Source organism: Amyelois transitella, chromosome 19 (genome assembly GCF_032362555.1).
Source record: "Amyelois transitella isolate CPQ chromosome 19, ilAmyTran1.1, whole genome shotgun sequence".
Taxonomy (NCBI): Eukaryota; Metazoa; Arthropoda; class Insecta; order Lepidoptera; family Pyralidae; genus Amyelois; species Amyelois transitella.
This window is the reverse complement of record NC_083522.1, coordinates 9,517,455-9,535,562: the sequence shown is the minus strand read 5'-3', so window position 1 is coordinate 9,535,562 and position 18,108 is coordinate 9,517,455. Positions and strand designations below refer to the sequence as shown.

At 36.8% G+C, this 18,108-nt stretch overlaps 2 protein-coding genes across 2 annotated transcripts in view; one reads left to right on the top strand and one right to left on the bottom strand.

The window, feature by feature from the left end:
- Window positions 1-3,652, top strand: part of LOC106136446 (nose resistant to fluoxetine protein 6) — a 15,746-nt gene extending 12,094 nt beyond the window's left edge. Inside the window, exons 10-13 of the mRNA XM_060949692.1 lie at window positions 214-358; window positions 1,450-1,630; window positions 2,555-2,688; window positions 3,357-3,652. Coding sequence (XP_060805675.1) covers window positions 214-358; window positions 1,450-1,630; window positions 2,555-2,688; window positions 3,357-3,617 — 721 coding nt within the window. The 3' untranslated portion in view covers window positions 3,618-3,652. The remainder of the gene's footprint in view (window positions 1-213; window positions 359-1,449; window positions 1,631-2,554; window positions 2,689-3,356) is intronic.
- LOC106136445 (nose resistant to fluoxetine protein 6) lies at window positions 3,636-18,108 on the bottom strand. Its single transcript, XM_013336994.2, has 12 exons — window positions 17,974-18,108; window positions 14,615-14,751; window positions 13,474-13,825; window positions 12,937-13,045; window positions 12,028-12,115; window positions 10,242-10,405; window positions 9,169-9,354; window positions 7,084-7,254; window positions 6,477-6,615; window positions 5,396-5,582; window positions 4,747-4,889; window positions 3,636-4,365 (listed from the first exon to the last, which is right to left on the bottom strand). The coding sequence occupies exons 1-12, from the start codon at window positions 18,071-18,073 to the stop codon at window positions 4,075-4,077; spliced, it is 2,067 nt and encodes a 688-aa protein (XP_013192448.2). The 5' UTR covers window positions 18,074-18,108; the 3' UTR covers window positions 3,636-4,074.

Here is an 18,108-nt window from a genome sequence, read left to right as displayed (position 1 = left end):
TTAGTATAGATAGATTTATTTCGTAAGGAGACTATGATGTAGTAAATAAAAAAGACTGCTGCAGAAATTAAAAATTGGAAATCACCACGAAAGTTCATTCATTAAGCCAAACAGCTGAACGTGGCCCGTCAGTCTCTTCAGGACTGATGTCCCTGTCTACCCCGCAAGGGATATAGACGTGACTATATGTATGTATGTATGTTTCGATTACAGAATGTCTCGGAACCTAGGCGATGACAACTTCAAATACAGCTTCGCTTTAGGCCACACCAACATAGCTGGCTACGTCATCGGCATGTACACCGGTTACAAAATGTACGAGTGGAATAAGAAAGGAATCACTTTTAAGAACCGAAAGGTTTGTTCAAACATTTATTTTTTCCAATTCAATTCGTTTATTGCGTATCGTTTCGTACGTTTCACAATACAACATTAATCCCGTGGGGTATAGCAACATTATTGTTGGAACTGCAAGCGGTTTTGTCAATTTAATTAAGTACGAGTATGATTGTGCCGTGTGGTTCCCGGCACCAATAAAAAAAGAATAGGACCACTCCATCTCGTTCCCATGGATGTCGTAAAAGGCGATTAAGGGATAGGCTTATAAACTTGGGATTCTACTTTTAGGCGATGGGCTAGCAACCCGTCACTATTTGAATCTCAATTCTATCATTAAGCCGAACAGCTAAACGTGGCCTATCAGTCTTTTCAAGACTGTTGGCTCTGTCTACCCCGTAAGGGATAAAGACGTGGTCATATGACTGTATGTATGTATGTACGAGTATGATTTGATTTTTTTTCAATTCTATTTGTTCAATTAATTCAATACAAATTAGCATAATATATAATTTAAAATTATATTGCGTCAATGGTTTTACATATTATGTCAATTCCAAATTTTTATCGTTAAAAAACTCGTCAATTGTATAATATGCTTTATTTATGGGTGATAATTTTAATAGATTTACAAACATTTTAGCCTTTTCTTCACACCGTAAATTATCTGGAAAGGCTAACTTTAGCTATCTTGTCTTTATCATTTTATGATAACAAAACGGAACTTCTTAATGAATTTTGAAGTAATGGTATTTTATTTTTCATATCTTTGTAAGACTGACCTGTTTGACATGGGACTCACCTAAAGACCATGATTGACCTAAACGAATGGTCAGGAAACCTTTGAACTGATTTTGAGATGAAGTTATGTATTCAAATTAATCAAAGTTTATCTTTAGTGTTGGCTAATGTCATATTTCTCACTAATAAGATGATCAGGATTTAAACAAATACCTTTCGGCTTGTTCAATTTGTAAACTTTCTGTTTAAATATACCTATCTATATCTGCTTTGTGTTGTTTTGTATGTTTTTCTCTTATGGTGCAATAAAGAGTTTTATCTATCTATCTAAATTAATTTTATCTCCATGGTCTTAATTATCGGTTGTTGCAGCTGGTAACCATTATCCGTGTATTAGCCGTCGGCTTCATGTTCCTGCTGCCTCGCATCATCACTCTCATCAACACTGACGACGTCTCCCTCGGGACCAGGATGGGCTTCCAGGCCGTCTACAGGATCGCAGTCAGCTCCGCCATCGCGTTGCTCATCATGTCCTTGACTGTCCAATCAGATGGTTTGAATTATGTTCTTTATTTTTACTACAACTTTACTTTTTCTTCAAATTCAGAATGTTTTATTCATTTTTTTTTAAGACAACATACACTGATTGAGTTAGCCTCGAAGTAAGTTCGAAATTTGTGTTACGAGATACTAACTCAACGATACTATATTTTATAATAATACTTTTATAGATCATTGTTATGGGACTTTACAACATCACTGAATAATTCTCATATCTTTTTGTTTCACAACATTGGTATACACAATAAATTACTTAAAACTGAGTTTACTCCCGCTTCCAAAGCGTCAGTGCAGAAGTAGCGGTAACAAACACTGCAGCGTTTTCTTCAATAACGTAATTTCACAATTATCCAAATCTAGAATAGAAATGTGGACGAGAGAAAACATTGTTATGATTAATTAATTATCGTGAACACCTACGTGAGACCTTTGCACTTCTAGTCACGGGAAGATAGACTTTTATGTGGTACTAGAACCCACCAAAACCATACGATATTAGGAACAAGGATTCGCTTGAATCAAATGTCATATATTGACGGCCTCTGTGGCGCAGCGGTAGTGCGCTTGTCTGTGACACCGGGGGTCCCGGGTTCAAATCCCGGCCAGGGCATGATGAGAAACGAACTTTCTCCGATTGGCCTGGATCTTGGATGTTTATCTATATAAGTATTTATTATAAAATATAGTACCGTTGAGTTGGTATCTCGTAACACAAGCCTCGAACTTACTTCGAGGCTAACTCAATCAGTGTAATTTGTCAAAAAAAAAAATATATTATGTAAATCATTTCACTAGTTTCAGTAGCTTGGAAACTGTGTCAGTGTTAGATAGTTGAATTGTTTTCAAAATTGAAGAAAATGATTTTTTTTGGACAATTGGAAATATCATAAATAGGTACATATTTAACATGTTTCAGATACCATATTCAATTGGAATTTATGGGTGTTTCTGGGTCGAATATCCTACTCAGTGTTCCTGGTTCACTTGAATATCCTTCATGTGATAGTAGGAGTTAGGACTCAGTTAGACCATCTCCATTATTTGAATTTCGTAAGTTTTTTTTGACCTGTGTTATTTTGGTGTGACAAGAATATGAAAATTGTTAATATTTCTTCAGATGTCGTAGCTTTAGCAAACGATGCCTTATTAATCTTCAATCCGATCAGTTTTACATATTTAAAAATTGTATGGAGACGTGTTTAATCGGCATCTAATGAAATATCTCTTCGAACTACCAAAGTTGGACTTAGAAAAATATAAATAACATACATGTAGCCGTAATACCGTGTGGTACCCGGCACCAATACAAAAAAGAATAGGACCACTCCATCTCTTTATCATGGAAATCGTAAAAGGCGACTAAGGGATTGGGATTCTTTTTTAGGCGATGGGTTAGCAACCTGTCACTATTTGAATCTCAATTCTATCATTAAGCCAAATAGCTGAACGTGGCCATTCAATCTTTCAAGACTGTTGGCTCTGTCTACCCCGCAAGGGATATAGACATGACCGTAGCAAAGTGCCAATTTTTACAATAATACTTTAAAATTGGGAAACCTTAACCATTGTGACTACCAAATAAAATCCAGCTAATGATTAATAAGATGTTTAATTTTCAAGATGGGTTGATTTTAGGCAAAGGGACGTAAAAATTTAAAGTCTCAAGTCAGTTTCATAGTTTTTAGAGTTCCTATCTTATTCAAAGTTATTTTTTTCAGCTCATGGTGGAATTTGGTTTTTACGTATTATCGTTGGGCGTAGCAATACCTTTCTACGTATTAATTGAAGCACCTATGACGCCTTTAATAAAAATTATGATGAGCCCTTCAGAGAAGAAGAAACTCGAAGATCAAGCTGAGTGCAACGACTGTGATGAAAATGATATAAATAATACATTGGAACAAAATAATAAAAATGTTAATACTGTATTCACTAATGACACCAAATGTTTTGAAAAAAATGGTTTGAAAGAGGAGTAAATAAAATTTGTTGAATGATTGTTTTTTAAACTTAATTTTTTTATTACTTATATATATAATCTTATATCTCATAAACTTAACTTATCATATCATATCAACTGTATAGTTTCACCTTTATATGCCTCTTTGTGTGATGACCGAAATTACCTGATGACCCGAATATTATGGGTTCATATCAATACTAATATTTAAAACAAAAAGTCAAGCTTAAGCTGTCTATATAAATACAAGCACAGCTCCTAAAATTTAACAAGAAATAGACAGAAGTAATCAATTTGGAAATCAATCATAAAACTTTCAGAGAAGGCTTGCATGATATCTTTTTCAATACCGCTAATGTGCGTTTAAATAAATAAGGCGGCTATTTTCATATCTTCTCATGGCACTAGAGAAAAATCACGTTTATTGATTGTCTTATCGTCTAATTTTAAACATAACTTATACACCTTATAACATATCAACTTGTCTTCTTCGTTTCTTCTCTAACAGCTTTATCTAGAAGCTCATTAAGAACATTGTCATTAAGTTCATTTCCATTTAGTATTATAGAACCATTCTCTTCAATTTTATCAGCCTTTCTGTTGTATTCTACATTCTTCTTTGTATGATCTGGGTCTGCGGGTGATAAGACGGGTCGCTCTTTCACCAGAAGCAACCTTACCAATTGGGTCACAGACGCTTCTACCATCAGGTAGAATGGTACTGATAGAATGTAGGTTAGCACGACGATGCCACATTGGTATATCAACTGGAATGAAAAAAAAACCCTTCTTAAACTTAAATATTTGTCTTGACCGTGAAAAAGCACATAGTTTTCTATTTAGAATTATAATGTCGGAAGCCTAGATAAACAGCAGAATTAATTATTTCAAGATCATGCAAGTAAGAAAAGAAAGTAAAAAGACTATATTGACATCTGAATCTCAAAATTACCATAGTATGGATGCTAAATCTGTGTATGTATTTAGGGTTTTTGATGTATTTAAAGTCAAACCGCTTTAAATACCTGTTTTTTTTTGTTGTTGCATTGCTTTAAAAACCAAGTCCTGAGAGTCTAAGGTCGCAGAAAATAATTTGTCACTACTAAAGTTTTGGAGAAATGAATATTTTTAATCAAAATGGTACGAACCAGGTTGAAATATGCGAAGTGTTCCAGGTTGCTCTTGGAACCAGCGATGAGAGGAGTGAAGGTCTCGTGAAGAAGGAACACGGAGTAGGTCAGCTTGCCGGTGATTTTAAACACGGGCCACTTCATTATGTCTTGAATGAGATCTAAAATAAATAAGACAATTTACAATAAAAATGCATAGGTATAGTTTAAAAATTAAGAAGTAGGTTTTGCTAAACATTAGAAATATAATTATTAAGGCCATTGTGACTAAAAGAAAAAGGTGCTAATAAAGTGCTATTTAAAAAAATATTATAAGTAAGACGGCCTGTGGCGCAGCGGTAGTGCGCTTGTCTGTGATATTGGAGGTCCCGGGTTCGAATCCCGGCCAGGGCATGATGAGAAACGAACTTTCTCTGATTGTCTTTGAACTCTGGGTCTTGGATATTTATCTATATAAGTATTTATTATAAATATAGTATCGTTGAGTTAGTATCTCGTAACACAAGTTTCGAACTTACTTCGAGGCTAACTCAATCTGTGTAATTTGTCCCGTAAATATTTATATTTATTTTCCAATATTCCAATACACAACGAGACTATTGTCAAAGCAAATTATTACAAGTGTAAGTAAATGTAATGGGTCCCAAAAACTATTGTCTATACTTACTGTCCACGCCCATCACCATACTGACGAGGAGAGAGGCCATCGGGAACCCCAGGAACAGTCTATGAGTTCCTTGCCATAGCATTCTGATCCATAATGGAGTCCGATAGTCTTCTTCGTGGAAGAAATTCCCGGTTAAGAAGCAAAGGATCATCACAGGCACCAACATCTTGGACCAAATTCTGGCTATCTGTGGATAAAAATAGAACAAAATTTAGGGTAACAGTTGTAGTAGGAGTTCATGCTTTTCAAAGTATCTACCTAATTTTGTTCAGAGACTGTGACAATTTGCTTTTTTGAGACGGCCTCTGTGGCGCAGCGGTAGTACGCTTGTCTGTGACACCGCAGGTCCCGGGTTCGAATCCCAGCCGGGGCATGATGAGAAACGAACTTTTTCCGATTGACCTGGGTTTTGGATGTTTATCTATATAAGTATTTATTATAAAATATAGTATCGTTGAGTTAGTATCTCGTAACACAAGTCTCGAACTTACAAGTACTTCAAGGCTAACTCAATAGGTATGTGTAATTTGTTCTGTATATATATCCTTTATGCCTTTCCCTTTCATTGTCAATTTCCTTGGGCAGTATTGCTGGTGGCACATAGGAGTATTTACTATGTCTCTTTTTGCAACCACACCAACATGAACTACATCTCCATTAATAAAATATATATTAATAGCATTGCAAAGTTAAAAGCTTCCAACATACCTTCAGCTGTATTGATTAAAATTTGTCAATATCAATCACTTCTTTTAAACATATTAACATAACATATAATCACGTCTATATCCCCTGCGAAGAAGACAGAGCCAACAGTCATCAAAATACTGAAAGACCACGTTAAGCTGTTTGGTTTAATGATAGAATTGAGATTCAAATAGTGACAGGTTGCTATCCCATCGCCTAAAAGAGGAATCCCAAGTGTATAAGCATCATATGTATATCAGGCGACTAAGGGATAGCCATTAGTCGCCTTTTACGACATCCATGGGAAAGAGATGGAGTGGTCCTATTCTTTTTTTCTATTGGTGCCGGGTACAACACCAGTTTTTTTTTTAAGTTCTCTAAAGTGGGTTCTTACCTTTCCATTGAATGTGACTCCCTGCTTCTCCCATCGGTACAGCTTGTACGCGGTGACCATACCCAGCAAATAGCAGCAGATATTGTTGTGGGAAAATACGTATGGGTAACGATTGGGGTCGTCCAAGGAACGTAACATCCTGTTGGAAATAATCGAAATTGAGATTAGTATGTAGTTAGTTACCTAGTGGATATTTTCTGCCACTAATAAAATAAAAGTTATTATAAATAGGAACGAGATGGAGTGGTTCTATTCTTTTTTTTTATTGCCGGGTACTATACGGCACTTTGGCGAATTTGCGCATAACACACGTACATACAAATTATGACGTCTATTTCCTTTACGGGGTAGACAGAGACTACAACAACAATTGAAATGCCTCTCAGTTATCGAATTGAAATTTAATTAGTATTCGCGTACAAGAAGAATCCCAAGTTTATGCATTGCTTTAGTCGTGGTTTACGACATCCATAGAAAAGATATGGTGTGTGGTCCTATTCTAAAAGTACTTGGAACCACACGGCACTGTGATTTCCTTGTAGGTATTTATTTATGTTAACCTAAGTGAGAGGTGCCAGAATTCTATGATATTTTTCCGATTACTCACTCAGGCGTCTTCAACATCTGCGCATCTAAATCTTGGAAGTAGATGTGTAGCATCGGCAGTATCATGCCGATCAGGAACACGAGACCAACGACGAGGGTTCTGGCCCGGGGTTTGACCAGGAAGTAGAGGAGAATGGCCACCAGGAACACCTGGGTGTCAGCTGCTGTGTGCCTGGAAATATTAAAATGTAGGTATTTTACGTTCATTTTTTAATTCTATCATTCTGCATTGTGGACGAAGCATAAGAGGCCATGGCAGCCTGGCCATTCGGTCTTTTCAAGACTGTTGGCTCTGTCTACCCCACAAGGGACATAGACGTGACCATATGTATGTATGTTGATATATACTATTATGATAAGAGCAGGCTTTCTCTCATTCAGGGCCCTGGGTCGACTTTTTGCCACGAGTACGCGCGCATTTAAAAAGAGTGGTCGATTCCTAAAGAATAATAATGCGGATACGTCAAATTATTTTTTTTACTGACAGACAATCAAGATTTTTATTAAAACTGAATTTATTACTGACTTATCTTGTGTTATTTTTGAACAATGATTTCCATTTTACATATGGAACAGTGAACTCATCTATACCTATGTGTCATCATCTGCTAATATTTTAACAACGAATGCATTTTATGTATGATGACAAGGTTTTTTTTTTGGAATTTTATCATTTAAAATTTCACGCGGGATTTGAACTCACGACCTGCTATTCACATCACTCTTGAATGAGTCATTGCATATAGCCGTATTCTTTAAAAAAATTTAATATATGTAATATGTAATTTACGAATCACATACATATTATCACGTCTATATCCCTTACGGGGTAGACAGAGCCAACAGTCTTGAAAAGACTGAAAGGCCACGTTCAGCTATTTGGCTTAATTATAGAATTGAGATTCAAATAGTGACAGGTTGCTAGTCTGTCGCCTAAAAAAGAATCCCAAGTTTGTAAGCCTATCCCTTAGTCGCCTTTTACGACATCCACGGGAAAGAGATGGAGTGGTCCTATTCTTTTTTGTATTGGTGCCGGGAACCACACGGCACCAATTTAGGAATCACATTTTCCGTTATTTCCTTGTACGAAGTTTTTCTTACATATTATAATAATGTGAAACCCATGTCAGATAAAACAATGGATGTATGTATGTATGTTTAATGCCACGGGAGGCGGTTAATTGTTTTAGAGTTATTGAGATATGTTTAACGAAATGGTAAATGTGACACCTATTATGAATCATTCATTACCTAAATGACTTTCTTAAGATAATGGTCATTCATTTTGTGTATCATGTGTTCTCGAAAATTAACGCCAAATATTTGATTTGTTTCATCAGTAAAGAAAGGCCAGTTATTATTTGGTCGGTAAAGCAATTAGTATCTACACTAAAGCTTTTAACTTTTATACCTAATTAAAATGTGAAAGTGGGCCTGGATATTCTTGACGCCACGCCAATTTTTGTTAATCCCTTATCACAGATTTTTATTATATTAGTATCATAGTTATTTTAAGCATCATTGAAGCCCTCAAGGATGAATAATTTCCTCGTTTTTTTTACCTTTATTTCTTCTCTCCTAAAAGTTGCAGCACGATATAATATAGCCTTCCTCGATAAATGGTCTATTCAACACAAAAATGTTTCAATTCGAACTAGTAGTTCCTGAGACTAGCGCGGTCAAACAAACAAACAAACTCTTCAGCGTTATTATATTAGTAAAGATGCATAACAAGTAACTTAATGATTTGGTAACCAAACTTTTTTTGCAACTAGTCGTGGAATGAAATTAGTGATAAGAATGGAAGAAATGTACCCATAATCTTTTGCATATAAATTTATTATTTTATTTTTTCTTTCTTTCGCTTTAGCGCTCGCCCCCACTTCAATGGTGATAACTGAAAATCAGCGTTTTGCACTTCAGTTAGTGCAAAAATTCCGCTGAGTTTATGACCTTTTCTACTTGCTGCAGCACGCAAATGCATCTCAACTGTGTTTTTTATAATGTTTTGTTTAACTCTGTATTTTGTGTCTGTAGCAACTGAATAAACGTTTTTATCTATCTATCTATCGATCTAACTACTGACCAGGTTTGCACCGTGCAGTATTTGTTCTCGATCAGGTAGTTGTTGACGAAGAGCAGATGGGACCACCACCATTTTCGGCAGTCGTGGACCATGGAAGACACGTACAGCTTCCAAAGAGGGCCAGTGCTGAGGAACCTGGCCCAGGTTGCGTTCAGAGCTATCACCACTGCCATTGGGGGGGCGAGTCTGTGAACATAGAGATGTTTTTTTTTACACAGATTGAGTTAGCCTCGAAGTAAGTTCGAGACTTGTGTTACGAGATGCTAACTCAACGAAACTATATTTATAATAAATACTTGTATAGATAAACATCCAAGTCCCAGGACAATCAGAGGAAGTTCGTTTCTCATCATGCCCTGGCCGGGATTCGAACCCGGGAATTCCGGTGTCACAGACAAGCGCACTACCGCTGCGCCACAGAGGCCTGATGATCTAATGTTGTATTTCTAAAATTTCTTAACACTATCGAATTCGATAGAAATTTACGTATTAAGTGCTAGATACTTGAAGAGCTAGATATAATAGTTACAAGACTGAAAGGTCATGTTTAGCAGGATAGCACAATGATGGAATAGTCAGAGATATTGGAAAGGTATTTAGTTTAAAGCCTCAAAGAAGAAGGATCACTTTTACAAATAATTGGGACATTAAGTTCTTCTATTTACAATTATACATACATAGAGTCACGTGTATATACCTTGCTTAGTAGACAGAGCCAATAGTCTTAAAAATACTGAAAGGCCACGTTCAGCCGTATGCCTTCATGATAGAATTGAGATTAAAATTGTGACAGGTTGATAGCTCATCGCCTACAAGAAGAATTTCCAGTTCATTAGTCTAGTTCCTTTGTGGTCTCTTACGACATTTTACCATTTAATAGGTTTTTGTCATGTCTTTATTAGAGTAAATTTTACCTCTGCCATCCTTGACCCTTGCTATGGGCAACCACGGGAACACTTTCAGGTCAATTTCTTTTCCATACATTCATACGATCTGACTGCTTACACCAAGAAGAGGTGTGGTAACATACTCATAAAACAAAAAGGACATTGATGAAGAAATTGAAATAATACCTGCAGAATCTGTTGATGATTATCTTCGGCATATCTTTCACTGATGGCCTGTTCTTCTCGGAAGACTCGAGGTTATAGACCAAGAGGAAGCCGGAGATGACGAAGAATATTTGGACGACGATCATGCCGTTGTAGATAACTTGGAAATGCATGAGGTTGTAAGACTGCAAACAATTAACGAATATGAGAAAGATGACAAAAGATACAAAATGATACATACCTACATATAATCATGTCTATATTCTTTGCGGGGTAGGCAGAGCCAACAGTCTTGAGAAGACAGATACATATTCCATGTTCAGCCGTTTGGCTTATGATAGAATTGAGATTCAAACAGTGACAGGTTGCTAGCCCATCGCCGAAAAGTATCCCAAGTTCATAAGCCTTTTCCTTAGTCGCGTTTTACGATATACAGAAGAAAGAGATGGAGTGGTCCTATTCTTTTTACTACGCTTTTTTCTATTGATACCGGGAGCCACACGGCATAAAATGATGTAGTAAAAAATATGCACTAAGTTGAATATAATATTTAAAAAAATCGGTATTGTGTCATGGTCGATATGTCTATCAGCTCATATTTGAACTTCAGACGGTGGTAAAAATTCTTAAATTATCATAATTATGTATGCAACTGTGACACTAGATTTTTTAAGAATAACTGAAAGGTTAATTGGTTTATTTTACTCGTATGATTGTGCGACGCTTGAGAAAGTTTTAAAAACTTGGTAGGTATATTATTAAACTTTTTGCTTGTATTTTTTTATGACATCGTTTTGAAGGACTCCACGAGAGGACAAGGAATTGTCGAATTAGCATATCGTTTACTTAATGTACGTAACTTTATCATAAAAATTATCAGAAAATATGGAACTCTGATTAATGGGAACAAAACTCACATACAATTTGTTTTGTTAAAGTTGTGATATCACGCACACGAATTCTTAACTGTGAATCCTACGTAACACGTTTAATAATATACTCTTTGTTAGCAAAATCGTTAACAAAATCAGTGCCGTGTGATTCCCGGCACCAATAAAAAAAATAAAGAATAGGACCACTCCATCTCGTTCCCATGGATGTCGTAAAAGGCGACTAAGGGATAGGCTTATAAACATGGGATTCTTCTTTTAGGCGATGGGCTAGCAACCTGTCACTATTTGAATCTCAATTCTATCATCAAGCCAAACAGCTGAACGTGGCCTATCAGTCTTTTCAAGACTGTTGGCTCTGTCTACCCCGTAAGGGATAAAGACGTGATCATATGTATGTATGTATGTTAGCAAAAATCATTGTCACATACAGGTTTTGTTTAGCCCTGGTACCCGATACTAAGGTTTAATAAAAGTTCGAAAATAGTCATGGTACATGGCCGAGATGGGATTCGAACCTGTGTCTTTCTTCGCATCACGCATTTCAACCGGGCATATTACCTTTTCGACCACCGACGTTCTTTATTTATTAAATTGATAAACGAGTATTATACTAGGCTATAATTAGGCTTATTATAAGTTCACGGTACCAATAGAAAAAAGAATGGGACCACTCCATCTCTCTCCCATAGATGTCGTTAAAAGCGACTAAGGGATAGGCTTACAAACTTGGGATTCTTTTTCAGTCGATGGGCTAGCAACATATCACTAGTTGTATCTCAATTCTATCGTTAAGCCAAATAGCTGAACGTGGCCATTCAGTCTTTTAAAGACTGTTGGCTCTGTCTACCCCGCAAGGGATATAGACGTGACCATATGTATGTATGAGTATTATACTGAATATCTGTTCAACTCACTCGTTCGAAATCGTGGGGGTTATCGACAAAACCCATTGTGTAAATCCAATTGACATGCCCCAGGACCATCATGAAGGATGCAGCTGTCCTGAAAATAATATTGATAATTACATACATACATACATATAATCACGTCTTTAACCCTTGCGGGGTAGACAGAGCCAACAGTCTTGTAAAGACTGATAGGCCACGTTCAGCTATTTGGCTTTAAGATAGAATTGAGATTCAAATAGTGACAGGTTGCTAGCGCATCGCCTAAAAGAAGAATGCCAAATTTATAAGCCTGCCTCTTAGTCACCTTTTACGACATCCATTGGAAAGAGATGAAGTGGTCCTATATCTATTGGTGCCGGGACCCACACGGCATTTACAATATTGATAATTACTTAATTTAGAATATAAATCACTCCAAATCTTTCCCATATATGTCGTAAAAGGCGACCAAAGGATAGGCTTATGAATATATATACATTGGATTCCTCTTGTAAGCGATGGGCAAGCAAGCTGTTGCTTTTTAAATCTCAATTCCATCATGAAGCCATGTAGCTGAACGTGGCCTGTCACTCTTTTTGAGACTGTTAGCTCTGTCAACCCCGCAAGGGATATAGACGAGACTATATGTATGTCAGTTGTCCAGAAACACATATAGACGATAGAAACATGTCTAGGTTAAAAGTTAAGTTTATAATTATAAATGTTAATATAATATTATAATTATTAGGTAAGGATGCTAAGTTGGAACTATTTTAGTTATTAAGAAACCTTGTATCTTATTACTTAGTGTCACTTGTATTGCTTTATAAATAAATAAATTCCCTCAATTTCAAGACCCATATGATGTACCTAAATAAAAAGATGAATGACGACATATCCATCAATTCAAGTGCAGAATAATCTTGAGAATCCTACCTTACGAAGTCAATTCCTTGAAGTTTGTTCATCTTTGGGTCTTCATTAGGAGGCGCAACCAGGTATTTCCAGTTACGGGCCATAGAAAAACAAAGCAGCATTTTGATCCCTGAAAATTTAATCCACGGTTAAAAATCATGTTAATATTCTTTATAAAATGTAAAAAATTCTATAAAAAGAATTATATATTATTGTATAGCTTTTCTTTGTAAATATAATTTAGAACTTGTTTCTAAATTTCTTTTTCTAAATGAACAGAATATCTAGATTTATTTTCAAAAGTATTAGGTATCACTTATTGACGACACGTCACTTAAATCTAATTATAACTACTACCGCTTCCAAAGCGCACGTGTAGAAGAAGCGGTGGAACAAACTACACTGCAGCATTTGCATCTGCAGTAGTAATTAATGAATTATGTGTGAAAGTTCTGTTCAACAGATGTTAATGATCGCATTTAATATAAGGATCAATCACAGATTTCAGAATGTGCTGTGATTATATAATGCGGTAACAAGAAATAAGAAGTAACTCACCAAAGCTTAAATTAGCCACCTTTTTCTCATCAAGCGTCGAATCATACATTGTCGCAGCAACATTTATAAACACTATTAAGGCAATGACACCTAAAACTATCCAGTCTAAAAGATCTTTCTTGTCCACTTTCGTTTCGGCTGTGTCGCAATAGAAAATCTTCGTGACCTTAGCTTGTAAACCGTATTTATCATAAATAGTTTGGTTTTCACAAGCGTCTAGTATATCCTGAATGTCTGATTGTGAGTTTACATCTTTATCACCGATGTAGTCGCGACAGGTCGAGGTAACGCAGATGCCTTTATTTAAGTATGAATGGTCATAATGCTTTACGCGGCTAGACTTGGTGTAGTTCTGGAAAAGAGGAGGAATACATACATACATACATACATATCATCACGTCTATATCTCTTGCGGGGTACACAGAGCCAACAGACTTGAAAAGACTGAAAGGCCACGTTCAGTTGTTTGGCTTGATGATAGAATTGTGATTCAAATTGTGACAGGTTGCTAGCCCATCGCCTAAAAAAGAATCCCAAGTTTATCCTATCCTACCCCTTAGTCGCCTTTACGACATCCATTGGAAAGAGATGGAGTGGTCCTATTCTTTTATTTTATTTGTGCCGGGAACCACACGGCACCGTAAGTGCATCGGTTAGTATTTAAAGAATGTATTATGAAATCCAGTTGCCTTATGCAAAGAGGGTAACATATGGATACTACATGTACAGTTACTAGAATGGCTGAACCCCTGCGTCAATACTCGGCATTTCTAAGTCTAGTCATAAATTGACTCTAGGTCATCCGATCTCTCGGGGCAAATGTCAGGGTGACGATGATAGTCTACTAAGTGACATTGTCAATTGTTTAAAGGGATTTTTGGATCTGGCAAAGGGTCAGGTCAAGCGTACCCGAAACCGCAGAGTTTGCATAAAGAGAGTTATGAATGTGGATGAAACGAAGGAAGTATGCAGAGATCGTGGCAAGTGGACAGATGTAGTCTCTGCCTACCCCTCCGGGAAAAAGGCGTGAGTTTATGTATGTATGTATTTTTGGATCTATGAAAACACAGCGAAATCAAAAGTACCTATCATTCAAACTGGACATAATAAAAGCAAACTTGAAAGAGTGTTAAAAACTTACCTTGATCATCGTCATAAGTTCGTTTCCAGGCTCTGCAGAGAGGTCAGTTCTGATGACGCAGTACGTGCCGTTGTAGAGGAGACACCGGTCGTAGTCGTCCAAAGCGAACAGCGGCGGCATCTTCTCGTATTCCACATCTGGAAAAAGAAATAGAGTCATCAAGAATCCTGGGAAGACCAGGAATATTAAGTGAATAGAAGAATCACTGTGCTGAGTGGTACCCGGCACCAATAAAAAAAAAGAATAGGACCACTCCATCTCGTTCCCATGGATGTCGTAAAAGGCGACTAAGGGAAAGGCTTATATACTTGGGATTCTTCTTTTAGGCGATGGGCTAGCAGCCCGTCACTATTTGAATCTCAATTCTATCATAATGCCAAACAGCTGAATGTGGCCTATCAGTCTTTTCAAGACTGTTGGCTCTGTCTACCCCGGAAGGGATAAAGACGTGATCATATGTATGTATGCAGAAGAATCACTCAAACAAGTGGCTGACCGGTCATAGTTAAAGCGTAACAAGATTTTTCATTTGATTTGGCTAAGTGGGTCTTTCAGTCTTTTCATGACTGTTGGCTTTGTCTACCTTGCAAGTCCCAAAAATTTTGTCCCAAAATATAATGAATATGGGACATTTCGAACATCACTTAATAATAAATACAGTTTCTTCCCCATGGATTTATTATGGTTACTAGCGGACCCGACAGACTTCGTTCTGTCAAAAAAGATTTGTAATATGACAGTTTTTTGTTCCTATCTATTAGAACTTCATTGCCTAGACAACAGTGAACTTTATACATTAGCAATGAAGCTCAAATTGACTGTACGTATTAGTTAGAAAACGTTTGTATGGGATAAAGAAAAGGACTGTTTTAAGGTTTTTCAGGCAATTATTTTGTATTTTTTCGCCGTAAAAACCATCCTTGAGCTTCGACGAATATTAAAAAAAAAAGAATTGGCCAAATTGGTCCAGGCGTTCTTGAGTTATGCGCTTACCAACACATGTAGCGATTCATTTTTATATTATAGAAGATTATGTACAAATGACTGAGAATAAACATATTTTGCTTAGTGTCTGGAAGCAAAGAAAAAACGAAGTGTGGGCCTGCCGGCTGGTCTTCCGCAGACTATAAATTAATCAAGGAAAAGGTTAAAGTCATCTTTTATGCAATGGGCTGGCTACCTTTCATTATCTCATACAAATTTTTACCGAGGGTGAGACTAGATCTGCTTTTCAAGATCTAGATCTGCGTTCTTTGACGCCTTGTTCGTCCATTTATTTAGTTCACCATATTTTCAAAACCACTTCCTGCCTTTATTATAATAAGTGGAGATGAAGTTGACTTTTTGATTTTAATCTTTTATTAAATATCAATACTAGAAGCCGCCCGCGACTTCGTCCGCGTAGAATCAATCTCGCGGGAACTCGGGTATAAAAAGTAGCCTATATGTTATTCTGGGTCTTTAGCTACCTACATACCAAATTTCATCGTAATCGGTTCAGTACTTTTTGCGAGAAAGAGTAACAAACATCCATACGGACATACTCACAAACTTTCGCATTTATAATATTAGTAGGATCTGTTTCAATAGATTCCTCACCATGTTGACAGATGAAATCACGTGTTTCTTATAAATATTTACATACATACATACATATGGTCACGTCTATATCCCTTTAGGGCTAGACAGAGCCAACAGTCTTTAAAAGACTGAATGACCACGTTCAGCTACATTCAAATACGTATTTAGATTATTCAGTCTACGTCAACCGCATATACTCGTAAGTAAAATAATATTTTGAAATACCTTACAGGGTCGTTTGACTATATAATATTTTAAGTAAAAAGGTACAAAACATATTTTATCTGTCTGGGCCATTGTTTGCGTCAACATCTAAAATACGTCAGGTCGCAAGGTTCACGGCGGGATTGTTTGTGAAGAATCCACGCAGTTTTTTTTAATTATTTATGTTTTCATCGCATGGTTTGATCAAAATTGTTGCGTTTTACAGCATATATTATACATAGCTTAGAAACACCAGTGCCGTGTGGTTACCGGCACATAGAAAAGAATAGGACCACTCCATCTCTCTCCCATGGATGTCGTAAAAGGCGACTAAGGGGTAGGCTTATAAACTTGGGATTCTTCTTTTAGGCGATGGGCTAGCACCCTATCTCCCTAGCACCTTGTCTCTATTGGAATCTCAATTCTGTCTTAAAGCCAAATAGCTAAACGTGGCCTATCAGTCTTTTCAAGACTGTTGGCTCTGTCTACCCCGCAAGGGATATGGACGTGACTATATGTATGTATGTATGTAGAAACACAATTTTGGTCTTCGGCGGACTGTTCCCACCTGATGGATAGATTGAGGCCGTTTCAAGAAATTCACACAGCATGTGTTAAATGATACTGATAAGCTATAATGTTTGGCGGACACAAATCTTTGAATCTCTATGATTTTGCGAGAACCATGGAGCGGCTGAGAAGTCAAAGGCCATAACATCTAAATGGATTCGGTCAATATTCAGCAATGTTCATCAACAGAAGAGACGAGTCTTGCTCAATACAGGGACAGAGGTTCAATTCCAGTACTAGGCAAGGGTCGAGGGATATCTCCTGGCTTCCATACAGCCCTCATTTTTTTGCTGGCCAGTTAGATCACATACATACATACCTACATATGGTCACGTCTATATCCCGTGCGGGGTAAACAGAGCCAACAGTCTTAGATCACTACAAAATTAAATCTGTTATAGGAAAAAATCCGTGTCCAGAATCTTGAACTCTCGTCTTATAATTTCTGCTTCTTATTTATCGTTTTAAGTTTATTCGCCAAAGGGAAACACCGCTGGTACTGTGGGCTCAGGAGGTAGCGGCACCATCTTGAGGTGACCCAAGTATCGCCATGTGTCTCCCTCTCGCCCCGAGACTTTAAAGGAATGGGGAGAGGCGGGGAAAATTACCAAAATTCAAGGAAAGCGAAGTTGGAATATACTATTAGGATCCCAACTTACAGAAGTCAAACATATAATTACATTAAATACTAGCTGTGCCCGCGACTTCGTTAGCGTGGAATAGTTATTTTGGACATCATTAAAGCCCTTAAGGATAAATAATTTACCCCGTTTTTTTTCACATTTTCCATTATTTCTACGCTCCTAATAGTGGCAGCGTGATGTTATATAGCCTAAAGCCTTTCTCGATAAATGGTCTATTCAACACAAAAATAATTTTTGAATTCGAACCAGTAGTTCCTGAGTTTAGCGCGTTCAAACAAACAAACAAACAAACTCTTCAGCTTTATAATATTAGTATAGATTGGAGTAATTAAGAATAATTACACTGAACACTACACTCACCATCCAAATCAAAACCACTGCACTTTTTCAATAAAAAAAGAAGTAAAATTAGTTTGATCATCTTCAGACTTCTTCTAGAATGAATCAGATTTGTGTTCATGCACACTTTTGCACAATAATGTACACTGTGACTGT

Coding starts and splice junctions, on each gene's coding strand:
- LOC106136445 (XM_013336994.2), bottom strand. CDS start 18,073: ATGAACACAAATCTGATTCATTCTAGAAGAAGTCTGAAGATGATCAAA. Junction 12,116..12,936: donor CAAGGAATTGACTTCGTAAG/GTAGGATTCTCA, acceptor TATTATTTTCAG/GACAGCTGCATCCTTCATGA. Junction 6,616..7,083: donor CAGATGTTGAAGACGCCTGA/GTGAGTAATCGG, acceptor TATTTCCAACAG/GATGTTACGTTCCTTGGACG.